This window comes from Clavelina lepadiformis, chromosome 3 (genome assembly GCF_947623445.1).
Source record: "Clavelina lepadiformis chromosome 3, kaClaLepa1.1, whole genome shotgun sequence".
Lineage (NCBI taxonomy): Eukaryota > Metazoa > Chordata > Ascidiacea > Aplousobranchia > Clavelinidae > Clavelina > Clavelina lepadiformis.
The window spans coordinates 1,781,330-1,798,044 of NC_135242.1; the positions used below are offsets into that span (position 1 = coordinate 1,781,330).

At 34.7% G+C, this 16,715-nt stretch overlaps 3 protein-coding genes across 3 annotated transcripts in view; all 3 read right to left on the minus strand.

Moving 5' to 3' along the window:
- Positions 1-418: 418 nt before the first annotated feature.
- Positions 419-7,162, minus strand: LOC143449186 (uncharacterized). Its single transcript, XM_076949282.1, has one exon. The coding sequence runs from the start codon at positions 6,356-6,358 to the stop codon at positions 4,748-4,750; it is 1,611 nt and encodes a 536-aa protein (XP_076805397.1). The 5' UTR covers positions 6,359-7,162; the 3' UTR covers positions 419-4,747.
- A 195-nt stretch (positions 7,163-7,357) lies between these two features.
- LOC143449220 (uncharacterized) lies at positions 7,358-8,982 on the minus strand. Its single transcript, XM_076949331.1, has one exon. It carries the CDS (start codon positions 8,950-8,952, stop codon positions 7,966-7,968), a length of 987 nt encoding a protein of 328 aa, XP_076805446.1. The 5' UTR covers positions 8,953-8,982; the 3' UTR covers positions 7,358-7,965.
- Positions 8,983-10,584: 1,602 nt separating this feature from the next.
- The window catches only part of LOC143449192 (uncharacterized), a 36,985-nt gene continuing 30,854 nt past the window's right edge, over positions 10,585-16,715 (minus strand). Inside the window, exon 2 of the mRNA XM_076949291.1 lies at positions 10,585-15,669. Within this exon, the coding sequence (XP_076805406.1) occupies positions 11,775-13,220 (1,446 nt within the window). The 5' untranslated portion in view covers positions 13,221-15,669 and the 3' untranslated portion in view covers positions 10,585-11,774. The remainder of the gene's footprint in view (positions 15,670-16,715) is intronic.

Consider the following 16,715-nt stretch of genomic DNA (forward strand, 5'->3'; position numbering starts at 1 on the left):
GATCTATCACAAAAATTGCAAGAAAATTGTTTTTCTTTGTTATTTCCAACAAGCAACTGAGCATCAACTTTGCAAGCATTGATTCTTTCACTTGCATTAGATTTATCGAGAAAAATGTCCACAGAATCGCTGAATTCTTTATCTGAGTTTCTTGCAACACAGCTTTGTGGTTTAACAATTTCGACTGTGGCATTCACTCCAATATCTGATTGAGGAAGAAATTTATTTAACATGGATATATTTCAGTCATCATTCTCAGTCTGTGAAACCTCATATTCTTCCAAATCACATGACTCAGCAAATAACATTTTTGACATCTTTTCACACACATCACATTGATAAAGTGTCTCAATTGTGTGAGTTCTCATATGAGTTTTCAATAACATGCTTCGCTTCCATGAAATTTCACACACCCGGCATTGATAAGGTTGCTCGCCTGTGCGAGATCAAGTTTGTTTTTTGTTGGAAAGATTTATCACAAAAATTGCACAAAAACTGTTTTTCTTTGTCACTTCGACCAGACATATGAGCATAGAGTATATGTTGACTTTACTATTTTCGGAAGATCAATCAAGGAATATTTCTACAAGATCGCTACAATGTTCATTTGGATTTCTTGCAAAACAGCTTCGGGGCTCAACAGCTTTAACTGTGGCATTTACTACATATTTGAGAGAGGAGAAAATTTGTTTAACTTGGATGTACTTGGGTTACCAGACTCAGTCTGTGAAATATGAAATTCTTCCAATAGCAAAGAATCTTCTTTGATAGCTTCAACAAGAAGAGCTGATGCTTTCTCAGAATAAACTTACTCAATACAAATGCCATTATCAGATTCCATATCCAATGGTTGTGATGTTTCTTCAATTGGAATTGCATTTTTCATAGTTCCAGCTTTCTTTGTTTCTGTAACAAATTTTGAAACCACATTTTCCATGTTTTCCTGCATTAAAATACAACAGAAACCATAACTTTCTTGTTTTCTTGTATTTTAGCAAGTTCAATGTTCATAACTTGTCGCATTAGTTTAAATTCTTGTAAAATTAGATCCTTGATTGCATTCAACAAAACGTCAACGTAAACGTACATTATCTGGATGACACTCTGTACTACTACAACAATCCATGCTGATATAGCAGCTATCATTATACAAGTAGCAACCTATTTGTTGAGAAATAATAAGGCGAGAGATTGAAACAAAACAGAAACATTAATAGGACATCAAATCTTAACATGCAAAGCTCAACAATGATTACCTTGGTGACAAACTTCTCTTACAGTCTTATGTACTTGAGCAATTTGTTATCATTACATTGAAAAGCATAAACCTATACGTTATCCATTATTGTGAAATCCTCAAGACTAGAATTTGAAACTATTTCCGTATTTCTTTAACGTTCAATTTGAACTCATACCAGAATTTTACACTATAAATTGTTCAATGTTCATAACTAACTTCATAACTTGTCGCATTAGTTTAAATTCTTGTAAATATAGATCCTTCATTGCAATCAAAAAAACGTCAACGTAAACGTACATTATCTGGATGACACTCCGTAATACTACAGCAATCCATACTGATATAGCAGTTAATATTATACAAGTAGCAACCCATTTCTTGAGAAAAAATAAGGCGAGAGATTGTAACAAAAGAGAAACATTATCATAAGACATCATATTCAACAAAATAATCCTGACTCAAAAAGTGAAAAATTTTAACATGCAAAGCTCAACAATGTCACCACAATTACCTTGGTGACAAACTCCTCTTAGAGTCTTATGTACTTGAGCAATTTGTTATCATTACATAGAAAAGCATAAACCTATATGTTATCCATTATTGTGAAATACTCAAGACTAGAGTTTGAAACTATATCGGTATTTTATTAACGTTCAATTAGAACTCAGACCAAACTTTTACTCTATAAATTGCTTTTAATATATACAATGTCTACATGCACACATCCTGAATGAAACCCTGCATATTAAACAAACTGAACCAAATAAACTAAAACTGCAGAAATTGATAAAAATGAATTCATAGCATATCAAGATGATTAACAGAAAGGATAAAAGAGAAAGATGAATAAACTGTTTTCAAATAATTTTAAGCTAGCAAATTTGCCGTAAGATCTATTAAACTATCTCCATTTGTATGGAAATCCTACCAGTATAAATTCTTATATGTTTTACAATTCAAACCAAGTGCAGCCATGCATTTACTCCCGCAATAAGGACAAAAGTATTCCTCCAGTACAGGTGTTCAATGCTCACATAAGACATAAACTTATGCTTCGTGAAAAACATTTGTGATCGATCTGGCATGTATTAGGTCACTTGAGTGCAACACCAAATGAGTCTGAAACTTTAAATTGTGTTTGATGTAGTTACCACAAAAAATGCGAAAGAAAAATTTATTTGTCTTTTCAAGCAAAGCACGAATTATGATTTTGTTGGTATTGCTTTTAACACTTGCTGTGTATTTATTGAAATGTTATTTATAGATTTCTTGCATTCTTCATGTGATTTTCTGTCAACAAAAGTTTGGAGAACTGACATTTTTATTTGTGATATTTTCCTTAATCTACGATTTAGCGTGAGAGTTTCCTTTGTATAGCGTCTTTAACTCCAGAAGTAATTGCATCACTAGATTTGGTTTGGGAAACCTTCTTCTCAGAACAAGTTTCCTGAAAACAAATGTTGATACCAGATTCTGCAACTGATGGCTGGGAAGTTTCTTCAAACTGCATTGCATTGTTCATGATTTCAACTTTCTTTGTTTCTGCAAGAATCTTTGAAACCATATCGTCCATGTTTTTTTGCACTTTTGCAAATTCCATCTTCATTTCTTGTCGCATTGATTTAAATTCTTGTAAAATGGCATTAACGTGACAGCTAGTTTTCAATGCAGCATCAACTTGCATTGTACCAAGGTCACGTTCCATAGTTCACATTAATAATGAATGAAACTAATTACAAGTTACTTCCTGAAAAAATTGGTTGCTGTAAAATACAAGAATGGTAAAATATATGATATGAGCCGACTTAAAAGGGATACAAGACTGCAACGTCAGTCGACGATTGTTACAACAGGATGGCGACCACCACATTGTCATGCTCCATTTTTATCACAAACACATCTGGCATAGCATCAAATAAACTACTCGACATACAACCACAACATTTTTAGGACTCAATTTTCAAAATTTACTACAAAGTAAAGAACAGCAGTGACTGTCATATACAAAAAAAAGATTCCTTGTTGTTTTAAAAAAATGTTTCTAAAGACTTCTTTGTAGCTTCAAGATACAAAACACTTGAAATCATTTTAAATCACATAACACACCATAAACAGCACTCAAATCACTTAAAACATCTTAGAGCAACACATTTCAGAAAGTTAAATCCAAATTAATTGTTAAAGTCGGTTTGATGTGATGTTGAAAATCACTGATCAATGACGATTAATTCGATTGAAAGTTTTAGGTTCACTTCAGATCATCATATCATAGTATTTGTTCTAGTGAAAACTATTCAAACCGTTTCAACAGTTTTGTTTATGATATCATTGTTTAATTTAATGATGATTAATTAAGTTTCAAATTGCCTTGCTTGGTTGAGTTTTCAACCTGGTTAAACAATCATTCTAATGTAAAGAACGCCTCAGCAAGATGCGATAAAATGTCATCACACACAATGCTTCTAGACCAGGGGTGGGCAACATACGGCCCGTGGGCCGGATCCGGCCCGCGACGGGATTTTGAGCGGCCCGCAGACAGTTTCCGGTCTTACATGATAATGTGGCCTGCGGCCACATTCTGCCGCAATCCCTGTATTGCGTCACTGAATAAGTCCAGGTTTGCCAACCTGAGAAAGATGGCCATGAATCTACTTGTTCTGTTCGGGTCTACGTACATTTATGAGCAAACATTTTCCACCATGAACATTAATAAGACAAAGCTGCGTTCCAATCTATTCAGCAATCAGGCCCGCCAAGTACTTCATTTTCTCATATCAGGCCCGCCGACCGAAGAAGTTGCCCGCCCCTGTTCTAGACGTTACTTTGTCATATTGCTAAAGAATTCAACCAAAAAGACAAACAAAATGCAACGCATAACGGTAACAGGAGTCTTGGGAAAACACATACTTGTGATGTTTCTTCAGTGGGACATTGCATTGTTCATGGTTTCATATTCCTTTGTTTCTTCCATCTGCATATCGAATCGCATTGATTTGAATTCTTGTGATATCATATCACTGATTGCCTTGAATAAAACATCAACTCTCATATTATCTCGATGACACTACATGGTTTGATGGTGCTATAATACGTATATGTAGGATCTTGCAAATCGGTGCTTCTGTTTAATGACATGTGACACGCCAGGCATTGACGAGGTTGCTCTTCAGTGTGAGTTATCATATGAGTTCTGAAATTGCTAGTTGGGGTGATTGACTTTTCACACACCTAGCATTGATAAACTTCCTGAAAAAACCCACATAGTGCAATTTTATGTTTCATGAAACATACAAAGTTTTTGATAAAACATGTAAAAGTGGACAATTAAAACATAAATAAATGGATGTAGCATCTGGATGAATGGGTTGTAATTGTTTTTCAAGGCTAGGTTTTTGTCCAAAACCTTTTCAAAGTATTTGCATTGCTCCAATGTGAGTTTTAATATCTGTTAATAATTATCGTTTTAACGTAAATGACTTTTGACCAAAAAAACAGACATTCTCAAGGTCACTTTCCAATTTGAATAGTTTCATGAGTCCGCAAATTGCTCTTATGGAAAAATGACTTTTGACATATATGCCATTGATAAGGTCGCTCACCAGTGTGAGTCCTCATATGATGATTTAAGCGGTTGTTTTGGTTAAATGACTTGTGGCACACATCGCATTGAAAACGTCGTTCTCCAGTGTGAGTCCTCATATGAGCTTGCAAGTTTCCATTTGTGAAAAATGACTTGTGACAAATTTTGCATTGATAAGATCGCTCACCTGTGTGGGTTCTCATATGAGTTTTTAAACCGCTGCTATCGGAAAATGACTTGAGGCACATATTGCATTGATAAGGTCGCTCTCCAGTGTGGATTCTTATGTGAGTTTTTAAACTGCTGCTTTGGGTAAATGACTTGTGGCAAACATCGCATGGATAAGGTCGCTCTCCAGTGTGGATTCTCATATGATCTTTTAAACTGTTGCTTTGGGAAAATGACTTAGGGCACACATCGCATTGATAAGGTCGCTCTCCAGTGTGAGTTCTCATATGACTTTTCAATTTGTTGCTAATGGAGAATGACTTGTGGCACACATCGCATTGATAAGGTCGCTCTTCAGTGTGGATTCTCATATGAGTTTTCAAATTGCTGCTTTGGGTAAATGACTTGTGGCACACATCGCATTGATAAGGTCGCTCTCCAGTGTGAGTTCTCATATGACTTTTCAAACTGCTGTTAATGGAAAATGACTTGTGGCACACATCGCATAGATAAGGTCGCTCACCTGTGTGAGTTCTTATATGATCTTTCAAGTTTCTTTTGCATTTCAATGATTTATCACAAAAATTGCAAGAAAAATGCTTTTCTTTGTTATTTCCAACAAGCAACTGAGCATCAACTTTGCAAGCATTGATTCTTTCATTTGCAGTAGATTTATTGAGAAACATCTCCACAGAATCGCTGCATTTTTCATCTGAGTTTCTTGCAACACAGTTTTGTGGATCAACCATTTTTACGGTGGAACTTACTGCAATATCCGATTGAGAAGTTAATTTATTTGATATTGATATACTTGGGTCATCCATCTCAGTCTGTGAAACTGTACATTTTTGCAACAACAAAGGTTCCTCTTTAATAACATCAAATTGAGGAGAAGTTGATGTCTTTTCAGAATGATCTTCTTCAATGCAGGTTTGTGGCTCAACCATTTTAACTGTGGTATTTACTCCAATATCTGATTGATGAGGATATTTATTTAACATGGATATACTTGGGTCATAAGAATCAAGCTGTGAAACCTCATATTCTTCCAACAAAAAAGGTTCTTCTTTGATAGTGTCAATAAGAGGTAGAACTGATGCCTTTTCAGAATAAACTCCATCAATGCAAATACCGAAGTCAGAATCTACAACTGATGTTTGCGTTGTTTCTTCAGTTGGAATTGCATTGTTCATTGTTTCAGCTTTCTTTGTTTCGGCAAGAATCCTTGAAACCATATCTTCCATGTTTACTTGCAATTGTGCAAATTCCATTTTCAAATCTTGTCGCATTGAATTAAATTCTTGTAAAATAATATCATTGATGGCCTTTAAAGAAACATCAACTTGAATCATGGCTGGATGACACTCCATGGTTTGATTGCTATAAAAACCTACTGTGTATTTGCTGAAAAAAACAAAAGCTAAAACAATTTAACAAACAACTAACACAATAGCAGCTAATCTACAATAAAGTAATAATATGAATCATTAAATTTGAAAAAACTAAACAAAACAAAATTGCAACAAAACTTTCTGCTTTGACAGTTGGAAGAATTTATGGGCTTCATGTAAATGGTTGAAAACATAAGTTTACGTATGGAAAATATTAATTGTGCAAAACCTAACATTGGATTAGTTTAAGGACAATTACTTAAAGCAATTTTACAATATTTACCAGCAGTGTATCAACATGAGTCATTTAATACGTCAATGAACCAATATTTCAACAAATAAAAGTGGATTAAAGTTAATTTTAACCAGAACTGGGTACATTTTTTTCGCGACCAAACATACCAGTTATGCTCATTTGTTAAAGTCAAACACGCTGATAGTGTTTCCGTTTGCAATAGTTCACTTGGCACAAAAATACTGTAAATGTCCTTTTGCAATTTACAAACCATGACAATCTTGACATTGACACTATTTGTAATTTTCAGGTGAAACGTACTATAAAAGGAAAGCAAAGTCACCATAGCAACAAGAGGCTATACACCGCAAGTACATGCATACAAAAGATAAGTAAATGTTTTTAAATGCAGAAATTATGTACAAATGATTTTTTACAGAATTCAGACCTCCATGTTTGTGTCATGATGTTAGCTTTAATACGCTCTGCTTTTAAGCCACACAACTTTAACACTGAGATATTGTTTGTGACTGACATATGAGTGAGATATAGTGAGCTGTTTTCAAGCATGTATTTTCATATGATTTCGAAAACAGTTTTTATAAAAAAATGATTTATGACACATTGGGCATCGATAAGGTCGCTTACCAGTGTGAGTTCTTATATAGGGTTGCAAATTACAATTTCGGGTAAATAACTTATGACAAAGCTGGCATTGGTAACGGCGCTCTCCAGTATGGATTGTCATGAGATTGTAAACTGCTACTTTATGAAAATATTTTGTTACAAACCTGGCATTAGTAAGGTAGCTATCCACTGTGGGTTCTTATATAATCTTTCAAGTGTGTTTTGCGTTAGAGTATTTTTTCAGAAAATTTGCAAGAAAAATGCATTTTTTTGTTATTTCCAACAAACAACTGAGCATCAACTTTTCAAACATTGATTCTATCACTTGCGGTGGATTCATCGAGAAAATTTTCTACAAAATAGCTTCGTTTTTCATCTGAGCTTCTTTCAACACAACTTCAAGGAACAACCATTTTAACTGTGGTATTTAGTCCGATCTACGATTGAGGAAGAATTTTTTTAACATGGAAATACTTGGGTCATCAGTTTCAGTGAAAAAGAAACTCACATTGTGAAAACTCATATTCTTCCATAGCTTTAAAAGCTGAGGAATGTGATTCACTCTCAGAATGATCTTTTTCAATACAAATTCCAACATTAGATGTGACGTTTAGTGTGATGTTGCAAACTGCTATTTTGGGTAAATGACTTTTGACACTCCTGGCATTAATAAGGGCGTTCTCCTGTGTGAGTTCTTAGATGAACTTTAAGGATAAGGTCGGTCTCAAGTATGGGTTCTCATATGATATTGCAAAGTGTTCTTACGAGCAAATGACTTGTAACAAACCATACATTGATAAGGACGCTCTCCAGTGTGGATTTTCATATGAGTACGCAAAGTGCATAAAAGGGCAAATGACTTTTGACATACCTGGCATTGATAAGGCCGCTCTCCAGTGTGAGTTCTTATATGGGGTTGCAAATAACAATTTCGGGTAAATGACTTATAACATATCTGGCATTGGTAACGGCGCTCTCCAGTATGGATTTTCATATGACATTTTAAACTGCTATTTTTGGAAAATGATTTGTGACAAACCTGGCATTGATAAGGGCGCTCTCCAGTGTGGGTTCTTATATGATCTTTGAAGTTTGTGTTGTATTTGAATGATTTCTCACAAAACTTGCAAGACAAATGCTTTTTTTTGTTGTTTTTAACAAACAACTGAGCATCAACTTTGCAAGCATTGATTCTTTTACTTGCAGTAGATTTATCGAGAAAAATTTCCGCAGAATCGCTCCATTTTTCATCTGAGTTTCTTGCAACACAGCTTTGTGGTTTAACAATTTTGATAGTGGCATTTACTCCATTCTCCGATAGAGGAGGAAACTTATTTAACATGGATATACTTGGATCATCAACCTCAGTCTGTGAAACCTCATATTCTTCCAACAGCAAAGGTTCTTCTTTGATAACTTCAACAAGAGGAAAGACTGGTGCCTTTTCGGAATAAACATCCTCAATATTAAGGCTGATTTCAGATTTTACAACTGTTATTTGTGATGATTCTTCAACTGGAATTGCATTGTTCATGGTTTCAGTTTTCTTTATCTCTGCAAGAAGCGTTGAAATCACATCTTCCATGCTTTCTTGCATTTTTACAAATTCCTTTTTCATATCTTGTCGCATTGATTTAAACTCTTGTGAAACCATATCACTGATTGATTTCAACAAAACATCAACTTGCATTCCAGCTGGGTGACAATCCATTGCCTGATTATCATATAACTTTATAGCCTATTTGCTGAAAAGAATTTAAAATATTTGAAGATTTTGTTGATAAGAGGAAAACTGATAATGTGTAACCAAAACTGTTGGAATAAAACATATAACATATAAATACTACATCCTTACTACAAGGTAAAGAACAGCAGCGACTCTGCCGACTCTCACATACAAAAATGAAAATCAAAAAGATTTTCAGCCAGCCAAACAAATCGAAAGCATTCAAGTGATGGGAAAAGTTAAGTTTTATCACATGTGCATGCTGCTCTATAGTTTTCTCTTCAAAGGCTAGTTTTTTATTGAAACTGCATTTATGGTAATCTGTCATTACATGATTTTATGCAAATCCTCGAAAACACATTTCTGCATGCACCACTGCTGATATAGTTTTCAGTCAAAATTTACAGACAAGTCCAATTAAATAACCTATTTATCAATAAATGTGTTTACAATAGCCTACAAATCCTACTTCACAACTGTCACATTTTGTTAGAAACATTTTGACTTGCTTACTGACCCATTGGTATGAAGAGCTGAACTATAGACAGTTAGATACCGAATGGTCATGACTAGGGCGATTATTTTTTGACCTAAAAATTGAAAATTTTTACATTAAAAAACTCTTTTTGACAGATTTTGACGATTGAAGATTTCAAGTAGTTAAATTACCCATTATTGTACAAAAAGTTAAAATTTATTGTAGTAAAGAAGGACAAAAATCTGAACACAAACCTAACCCATTCTGAAAAGGGAAGTGAGCTAATTACAAATCACTGCCAAAAAAACTGCAACTAAAACACAATAAAAACTGTTCAATACATTTGTCTAAACCAGTGACTCCCAACCGCGGCTCTTAGAGCCACATGCGGTACCAAGCTAACCTTCTTGCGGCTCTCATTGACCCCTGAAAATCCCTCTAAAAATATAAAAAATCGATTTATAATAATTAGGGTGATTATTTTTTGACGTGTCAGTTGGAGTTGGAGTCAAGTTGGACATTAAATTGATTTGTGTTGTTTTTCTTGTTAGTGTTGCTATTCGTTGGTACATGCTTTCATGCCTTAAAATTTTGGTTCTAATTACTTGAGTGTTTTCATGCGGCTCCATACGTACTCTGAAGTTTGAAATTCGGCTCGACACCAAAAAAGGTTGCGAACCACTAGTCTAAACTAAAGATACATGAAGTATCTAAAGCAAACCCAAAGCAAAAGCTGTTTCACAATAAGTAGACAATGGGCCATTTACAACAGTATAAAGTAGGCTGCAAGGTGTACAATGTAAAATGACAAGTTGACGAACAGTACAACCTCTACGACACCACGACAATGTAGTTTGTAAGCAATTTTGACTTGGTAAACAATTTTGACAACTTTTCACCTAACGCTGTAACCATTGCAATCTCCTTGTTCTTCACTTAGGAGCTGTGGATAGGTTGATTTAACGCAAACTCAGACACGACTCACATTTTTATTTTTCCACAGCAAAGGCAGTTGATTAAGATGGGTGCATTGTTCACAACTTCACAAATAGCGATTTCATTGAATTGCCGATTATGGCAAACATTATCTCTATTTTCAAACAAAACACTCAATAAATCAAATTCATTTCTGCATCCACCTGTACATACAAAAAGACAAGGGTTCACTTGATTTATGATGATTTACAAATTTTGTGCATGTAATTTAAAAAACATTACAGCACATCACATAAAAAGAAAAACCCATAACGGCATGTTAATTGCCGCAAGGTCAAAACACAACTTGACTTAGAAAAAACAGCGACAAAACATCAAAATTTTCAAATTTAGAACTCATGATTTGGACACTTTGCAACTAATCCAAATTCGAATTTGAATTATAGCCTGGTTGGCGATTACGGATATCATGTTAAATTTACAAAGTGCTTTCAGGGTCCTCATAAAGTCACATACACCAGCCCTTACAAGTTAAACATTCCCATGACAGACTTAACGCCAAGCAAAAGAGAAGCACACTTTCCAATCTATATACAAATTACAGCCATTGATAGAAACTTGCTTAAACAATCAGGTGTCATGTCACGCCAAATCACTTAACATATGCCATGCGAATTGCAGGTAAACATAGCAGCCATAATTTTAATGTTAGGTTTATCCAAGCTAAAAACATGGTTGGAATTGTAATACTGTATCACTTTGTTTAGATTTGATTTACTAAGGGTGTAAAGTATTCTTCAGTAAAACTATTACAAAATGATTTCGTCATATATGAGTACGTCTTTCCTATCAGTCCAAAGTAGGCTATTAATGAATATTAGAACGTCTATTGTTAACGAATGACTAAGCTCAGCACAATTGAAACATTTCATACGATCACCTGACATGATAATCAGAAACAATCCTAACTATGGAAAAAGAACGAGCTAGCACACAGCATGCAAAATCATCATTCCAACAAAATCTAATAGTTTTTCTGTTAATTCCTATAAAATCAGCTTTTAGTTATTTTTAATTACAATTCTATGTTTTATGAAACGTAAAAAGTTATCAATGAATCATGTAAAAGTGGACAAATAAAACACAAACAAACGGATGCAGCATCTGGATGAATGTTTTGTAAATGTATTTCAAGGCTAAGTTTTTGTCCAAACACCTTATGAAAAAAATTACATTATTCCAATGTGAGTTTTAATATGTGTTGATAATAATCGCTTCAATGTAAATTACTTTTGACAAAAAATAAACCTTGTTAAGGTCGCTTTCCAGTGTGAATAGTTTCATGAGTCCGCAAATTGCTCCTTTGAGAAAATGGATGTTGACATATACGGCATTAATAAGGTCGTTCTCGAGTATGGATTTTCATATGAACTTTTAAATTGTAGCCTTTGGTAAATGACTTGTGGCACACCTGGCATTGATAAGGTCGCTCTCCAGTGTGAGTTCTCATATGGTTTTTCAAATGGTAGCTTCTGATAAATGACTTGTGGCACATTTCGCATTGATAAGGTCGTTCACCAGTGTGACTTCTCACATGATATTTTAAACTGCTGCTTTGGGAAAATGACTTGTGGCACACATCGCATTGATAAGGTCGTTCAAAAGTGTGGGTTCTCACATGAGTTTTTAAACTGCTGCTTTGGGAAAATGACTTGTGGCACATATCGCATTGATATGGTCGCTCTCCAGTGTGAGTTCTCATGTGAGCTTTCAAATCCTTGTTAGCAGAAAATGACTTGTGGCACACATCGCATTGATAAGGTCGTTCACCAGTGTGGGTTCTCATATGAGTTTTTAAACTGCTGCTAGTGGAAAATGACTTGTGGCACACATCACATTGATATGGTCGATCTCCAGTGTGAGTTCTCATGTGAGTTTTCAAAGGATTGTTAGCAGAAAATGACTTGTGGCACACATTGCATTGATAAGGTCGCTCTCCAGTGTGGGTTCTTATGTGAGTATTCAAGTTTGCTTTACGTTGGAATAATTTATTACAAAACTTGCAGAAAAAATGTTTTTCTTTGTTGTTTCCAACAAACATCTGAGTCTGGATTTTGCAAGCATTGTTTTTATCATTTGTTGCAGAATTATCAAAGAACAATTCCACAGAATAGCTGCATTCTTCATCTGAACTTCTTTTAATACAGTTTCTGGTATCGATCGTTTTAACTGTGGCTTTTACTCCAATCTCTGATTGAGAAGGTAATTTATTTGATATGGATATAGTTGGGTCATCAGTCTCAGTTGGCAAATCTGCATATTGTTGCAACAACAAAGGTTCGTTTTGAATAACATTAAATTCAGGATAAATTGATGCCTTTTCAGAATGATCTTCTTCAATACAGGTTTGGGGCTTAACAGTTTTAACTACGGCACTTAATCCAATCTCTGATTGATGAGAAAATTTATTTGACATGGACATACTTGGATCATCCATTTCAGAATCCTCCCAATGCTGCAACAGCAAAGGTTCTTCTTTGATAGCATCAACAGGAGGAAGAACTGATGCATTCTGAGAATAAACTTCTTTAATACAAATGCCGATATCAGATACTACATCTAATGCTTGTGACGTTTTATTAATCAGTATTGGATTGTTTATGGTTTCAGCTTTGTTTGTTTCTTCCAGAATCTTTGAAACTATACCTTCCATATTTTCTTGCACTTTAGCAAATTCTATCTTCATATCTTGTCGCATTGATTTGAATTCTTGTGAAACCATATCACTGATTGCTTTCAATAAAAAATCAACTTGCATACCAGCCGGATGACAATCCATTGCCTATTTATCATACAACTTTATAACCTATTTGCTGAAAAGAACTTAAAATATTTGTAGATTTTCTTGATAGCGGAAAACGGATAATGTGTAACCAAAACCGTTGGAATAAAAACATAAATCTAAATTAATCTTTTCATAATTACCACAAAGTAAAGAACAGCAGTGACAATCATATACAAAAACGAAAATCAAAAGATTATATGTTGTTTTGAAAGAAAGCTTCTAAGGAATTCCGCATAGTTTGAAAATGCAAAGCATAGACGAACTTGGCAGGATTTCGCGGATGTACAAAGACACGGTCGATTTCTTGGTCATCTACATCGACAAAATACCTTGATGGCTGGTCATTCGAGCAGAACAAGTCACTGCAATTCTTTTCCAATAAGTTAGTGATAAACTATGTCATTCAGCAAATAACCAAAATATTGACTAAAATAATTGTGCGATAAATTTGATGTTTATGTCACATTCATTTGAAAAATTTCCTGGTAAAAGTGCGCCCCGAGATTTGTTTAAAAATAATAATTTTTCTTGGCAGGTTTAAAATAAAGACGCATCGTGCAATTGAAGATTGTTTGTCGGCGGCTGAAACTTTGCAGAGCTTGGATGACTTTTCTCTCCCGTTTGTGGTGGACACGATGAAGAACGAAGCAAACCTCAACTATCTAGGGTTGCCAGAGTGGATGTGCTTGCTTCCTGTGTTATTCAATGTGATGAGTTTTTCGATTTTATATTCCAGTCTCTGAATGGCTGCCTTAATTTGTGAAAGAGAATCCATCAGTGAATTGAAACGCAATTCTTTCAAAACCAACACTTCCATGAGATTATCCATACCGGTAAACACTAGGAACTCTCAATCAACAGCAAAACTGTTCTGCCAACAAAAATACTGCTTATAAAAAAAAAAAAATTTGGTTACAGAATGTTGTTCAAAAATTGTCAAGGAATAACAAACAAAACCAGTGACTGCAGCAGATTCTATGGACTTACTGTTTGCAGAACAAGGATTCCTTGAGCTTACTTACACCTATTAACTCTTCTAAAACATTTATAACTGAACGTTGTGCAAAGAAAAGAAAATTTGTAAAGCACAGTCTTAACCATAAAATAAAAATACATAAAACTGATCATCATAATCATCAAACTGTCAAGCATTAGGGATGAAGTTGAATAGTCGTACAACTACAAAAGAATTTTGACATTTGAAAATGAATGTTTGCATTGTTTTTGCTTATTGTACACAATTCATGTCAATGATGTTATGTGTGTACAAATGTTCCATCTAACCACTCCGTTTTTTCACCAGTGTGCGTCACTTGGTGCCTGGCAAGAGAAAACTTTGACCGAAATCGCTTTTCACAGATTTCGCAAATCCACGGTTTTTCTCCATTGTGGCATCTCATATGGGTTTTTAAGCAGGTACCAGAAGACAGCCGTTTAGGACATATTGGGCATTGGATTGGCATTTCTTTAGTATGTATACGAAGATGTCGCTTTAATTTGTATTCTTCTCGGAAACGTTGTCCGCAAGTCACACACGGCCAAGGTTTGTCTCCAGTGTGCGTAAGCAGATGTCTATTGAGTCTGTATTTATGCGGAAAAGATTTTTCACAATATTTGCATGTGTATGGCTTAATAGTACTGTGTAGTTGCTTGTGTATAGATAGATATCTTCTTTTGACAAATGATTTATCACAAACATCACAAATAAACTTTTTATCATTCAGTGTCTCATCGTATTTTAGTGGTGTCTCGCTTTCCTCAAGCAACTTGCATTGCATTTCAGCAACAAGATCAGCTTTACCAAAAGAAATTCTTAAGTGTTTTTTTGCAGATTCTTTCTTGTCTTGATCGCTTTTTGACTTTGTTTGACATGAGTCAGTGGAAACTTTCTGCTTTTTAGTCACACTTCTAGTTGTTACTGCAGCAATGGCAAGTTTATGCTTTTTGGGGACACTTTTGGTTGTAGTGTTTTCGAAAAGGTTCTTTTTTGCTTTTCTATGTGATTTCTGTGATGGTTCTGATGGTTGTTGTTCCAGAACTGATAAAGGCTCATCTTTAACAATAACAACACGAGATGAAAACGATCCAGATCTGGAGGAGCACTGTTTGGCCGAAATGCTGGGATCCAACTCAGTGTGTGGGGGATCTGGCATCACAGGATGCTGTTGATTCCCATGAGATAAACATAGAAGATCTTGACTTGGTTCATCCGTGATTTTAGTTTTTCCTTCTTCGGTTAATGGCATCCTTTTGTTTGCTTCTGCTTTAAGTTGCTTCAAATTTAATTCCTCGATTTTTTCTTCCATTTTTATAAATTCCTTCTTCATATCTTTTCTAATCGATTTCAATTCTCGCAAAATCAAGTTTCCTATTGCTTTCATTATAACATCATTATCAACTTGGACACCAGCTATTAAAGATTCCATACTTACTTGGAAACAACCTATAAAGAAAAACAGTAAGTGACAATTAGAAATTAAATGTTACGATTTAGAAAACAGTGATGACAACGATGTGAATGGAGTACCTTAAAATATGATAAACTACAAAAACGTGATAAGAAAAACCTAGACTGGAGTATAACAAATCAAGCATTAAACTCGAGATACTCATCATGATTAAGACAAAGATATCGCAATGTCAACACAGCTAGGTATCAAGCAAGGCGCGCAGTAATCCTCTGAGTTTCAACTGCTCCAATATTTAACTGGCACTACATAGCATGGCTATCACATGCATGTCAATTTAACCTCGTAACATCAACAGAAAATTAAAAGTATATTTTGAAGTAATTTGCAAAAAATAAAATATGACATTAATCAAGATATAGCCGGTATAGATGTACACATTGCCAATAAAATATTAATTGACTTTACATGATCAATAATTTTGTAATCTCATCAGGAATGAATAAGAAAATCTATTACTTTTGTATGGGTTTTTGATCATGATCATGATCACGACCAAAGCTGTCACAACAAAATTGGTAACAGTATTGTTTTTCACTTGTCTAGCAAAGTTAATATTAATATCAAACATTTTCCAAAGGTCTGGACATTTCATCTGTGTGTAGCAGCTTGTGTCTATTAAGATTGAATTTTTTCGCAAACTGCTTGCCGCAGAATTCACAAGTGCGTGAATCTTCTATAGGTCTAGGCTTATCGCCTGTATGGAACAGCTTGTGTCTATCAAGATTAAACTTCTTCGCAAACTGCATACCACAAATTTCACAAGTGTGTTGACATTTTATAGGGTCAGTTTCATCTGGGTGAAGACAACGCTTATGCCTGTTAAGATTGAACCTTTTTCCAAATTTCTTACCGCAGATTTCACAGGTATACTGGCCTCTAGCGGTTTTAGATGACAGATGTAAGGGTTTTCGTAAATGTGCCTTACTCATGCAGCCAACTTTAGTCACGGTTTCACGGCAACATATCCCAGTTAAACCTTTTTCATTAATGGGCCCTTGAAAATGTTCTAAAGTACTAC